We start from the raw sequence: 3,412 nt of genomic DNA on the forward strand, positions 1-3,412 counted from the left end.
CCCCCTGAGCGGCGCCCCTGTTTGTGGGCGTTCCCATCAATGCCGAACAAGTAGTGTAAACTAGACGTATTTACTGTATGTGTTTTGTGTTGATTTTTCGACTTCAATGCAGTCAGTTCTGTTGTTAGGAAAAATGATCTTACAATAACCAGTACAATACAGACTATAATTTACACTATAATGAGTGACAGTATGAATGACAAGATATCTTGATACTATGTTATATTAAAAATAAATATAGATCTATTATTTAAGAACACAGTAAATTATCTTCGAGAAGTGTATGGAGCCTGCGGAGGTGGAAATCATGAAACAAAAAAATAAATAAATAAATAATGAAAATTCAAAAAATTGTCATCGCGTCTTGCTGGTATTTACTTCTAAAGAAGACGTCGTCAAATTATTAATGAATCTGAATTAGGCTTTTTGGTGAAAAAAAAAATCTAAATATTCTAAATCTATCTATCTATCTATCTATCTATCTATCTATCTATCTATCATGCTGTACTATTTGTATTGTATGCTTTATAAAGTATATACTCTGCAATATGCTGTACTCCAGTCTATCATTCTGAACATCTTTCTGTCTCCATTTTTTGACTGAATCATGCATAATTAATTCTTAAACTGATATGCTTCTGTTTCGTTCACAGCTCTGCTCTGCACATCCAGCGGTTCATCAGTTTTCAGATCGGTTTTGTGTGGTGTCTCGTTCTGATGATCCACCTGTAAATGTCAGGTCTGTTTTCTCACGTCCTGATCTGATCCCTCAGCCTCTCTGTTGCTAAGCATCACGTTCCGAATCCAGAACGGATATAAACGATGGATCTCCCAATGGAGCCTCATATGCTTGACCAGCCCGACTAGATTTTAATTTCACCTTTCATACTCTGCAGCCCCAGTTTGTGCCTCTCATTATACATTTTTCTGTCTCAGGGCTATTTTTCTTCAAAATCCCGGCTCGTGCCGTGCGAACGCTCTCTCTCTGCAGCCGCTTTAAAGTGCTGCGCCGAGGGTTTGTCTATCATGCTAGTACATTTTGTTCTTTACTTCGCTTATGCTTTACCTGAAAGGCCTGAAAAAAACCTGAAAAAAAAAGTTGGGTCTTGTATTAAAAGCTAAGAGAGCAATGACACCCTAACAACATAGAATACCTTCCACTAGAGGAATGACTTGATTTGTGAGAAACAAATATGTCAATGAGCCATTTTACTTCTGCAGTAAGATTAATTTATTGTATTCTGTACAGCTAATAGCTCAGAAATGTTGCTTTGATTTAAACAAGAACAAAAGCTGTTGAAAAGTTGTTAAAAGAAATGCATTAATCATTAACACATCAAGTGCAGACAGCAGACTTAACCTCATCTACAATGTTCAGTGAGCGATGCACACTAGCTAATGTGATGAGATTCTCAGAGAACAATGCAATGTGAAACAATGTGAACAATATTAAAAGTATTTTTCATTCATGGTGATGTGATCCAGAAAATGGTTAGATTATTGTCCTCTGTCTTTGTCTTTACCAAATGTCCCATCTGATGGGTGATTCCACTGTAAACACAGACAATGGGAAAATATTTTCTTTCCATTTTTTTAAACACAAACCCTAGTCACTCAGAACACAAATGTACACTGTACATTATGGAGGAATATTCAGCAGACAAAAATAAATTAAAATTAAAAATAGCTTCACATGAAATTACAGCGCAAGTACAATACAGTGCAAGCTCTAAACAAAGTAGGAACAGATTGTTTAGGATGGGTGTCCATGTTTAAATTCTAATCCATGAATCCGCCATATCTCTTCTGCATGCTGGGCAGGGCAGTCTCGCCTCCATCCTCCCAAGTGCGTTTCAGAAACCCATTGCTTTTCTGGTTGTCCAACCAGTCAGGCCTGCCCACTCTGCGCATAAACCCCCCGTATCTCTTGTGCAGGTCTCTCCCTGCCTCCCCTAGACCACTGTTCCCCTGTACACTCCTCATGAATCCCCCATAGCGCTTGACCATGTCCCCATCATGCTGCTCATCTGACTCTGAGGTGAGACCGACCCTGAGGATCTCTCTCAGCATCTCCACCTGTTGGTCTTCGGCTCCACCTTCTGCCTTGTCCTTCTTCATAAAGCCTCCATATTTCTTACTCATGGCCTCTGTGCCATCACTCTCAGCTGGAGCTCCTGTGCCGATCTCTGCTGCTTTCTTAATCATGAAGCCCCCATAACGCTTCATGAATCCACCATATTTTTTGGCAAGAAGATGGTCTGCACTCTCTTCCTCTTGTTTGAGGTTGTCCATTTCAAGGCGATCCTTTTCACTGAGCATGTTTTTGCAGATTTCTAGTTGTCTGAAGTCCACTGTCCCTTCACACTGTAATGAGCAGGTCTATGGGAGACATGAATGACCAATCAATGCAAAGAAACAATTGGTCCACCAGAGGGCACACGTTCATTCTGCTGGCGTTCAATCCAGCTGCATATTACAGTTTTTCTCAGTCACTTTGGTGCATTTCTCAGATCAGAAATGAAATTCCCAAAACTACTTGTTCAACCTCCACATCATCTAATCAACCGTGCACATCATAAAAGCAGTTTTTCATTCTTTTGAACAAGTTGCGATTACTTTGGTACATTCATGCAATTGATTATGTACATTTGTCTGCGGTTTCCTACATTATCAGTTGCTAATGTCATGTTGCTCAAAATGTATTATATAGTTCTCTGTGCAACAGTCTTACCCCCGAAACATCTAGGCATTAGTTCATCGTATAAGTCATTAAATGCAAAATGGTTGATCTAGTTGTCATAAACTGTCAAGCATATTTTCTACACATTTCTATTAGACTTGTTGTAAATTTGCCATGAATTGTGCAGGTGAATCTTGACTTTTACTAATAAAGAGAATAAGGATCAGCTAATGATGAACCAGTTCTCTGAAATTGCTCAAAGGTGCATCTCATGAACCTTTCCTTGGAAAGCATACATAAAGAGAGAACAACACAAGAGTTACAAATTCTGACAATGGATATTTCCTCCCTGTTGGCCTGGCAAATCAACAGTAGCTCTGTGGTCGATGACATTTCAACCACGCCTTCTGCTTTTGGTCAGGTTGAAGCCAGCCTCATCCACATATACTGTATGAAGTTGTGAGATGGTTCACTTGACTCCAATTCCACGTTGCATTGCAAGGGAAGATATTCGTTATGATATAGATGAGAATCTGTGGACCGACAGACTGGCATGTCAGGAGGTGTAGACAGACTGCATTGCAGTTCCTCAAAGAGTGCTGCAGGCAAAAGCAAAGTTCTTCCTAAAGGGGTTTTTCCTGTGTTTGCCTTTCACATTTTTTTTTTCGCCTTTGTGCCCATATTGCCCATATCACAATGACGTAATGTTTTTTTTTTTTTTTTCAGACCACT

At 39.5% G+C, this 3,412-nt stretch overlaps 1 protein-coding gene across 1 annotated transcript in view; it reads right to left on the reverse strand.

Moving 5' to 3' along the window:
• Window positions 1–1,230: 1,230 nt before the first annotated feature.
• The window catches only part of penka (proenkephalin a), a 5,958-nt gene continuing 3,776 nt past the window's right edge, over window positions 1,231–3,412 (reverse strand). The window contains exon 3 of the mRNA XM_016470096.1: window positions 1,231–2,379. Coding sequence (XP_016325582.1) covers window positions 1,780–2,379 — 600 coding nt within the window. The 3' untranslated portion in view covers window positions 1,231–1,779. The remainder of the gene's footprint in view (window positions 2,380–3,412) is intronic.

Source organism: Sinocyclocheilus anshuiensis, unplaced genomic scaffold, assembly GCF_001515605.1.
Source record: "Sinocyclocheilus anshuiensis isolate Anshui unplaced genomic scaffold, SAMN03320099.WGS_v1.1 scaffold2394, whole genome shotgun sequence".
Taxonomy (NCBI): Eukaryota; Metazoa; Chordata; class Actinopteri; order Cypriniformes; family Cyprinidae; genus Sinocyclocheilus; species Sinocyclocheilus anshuiensis.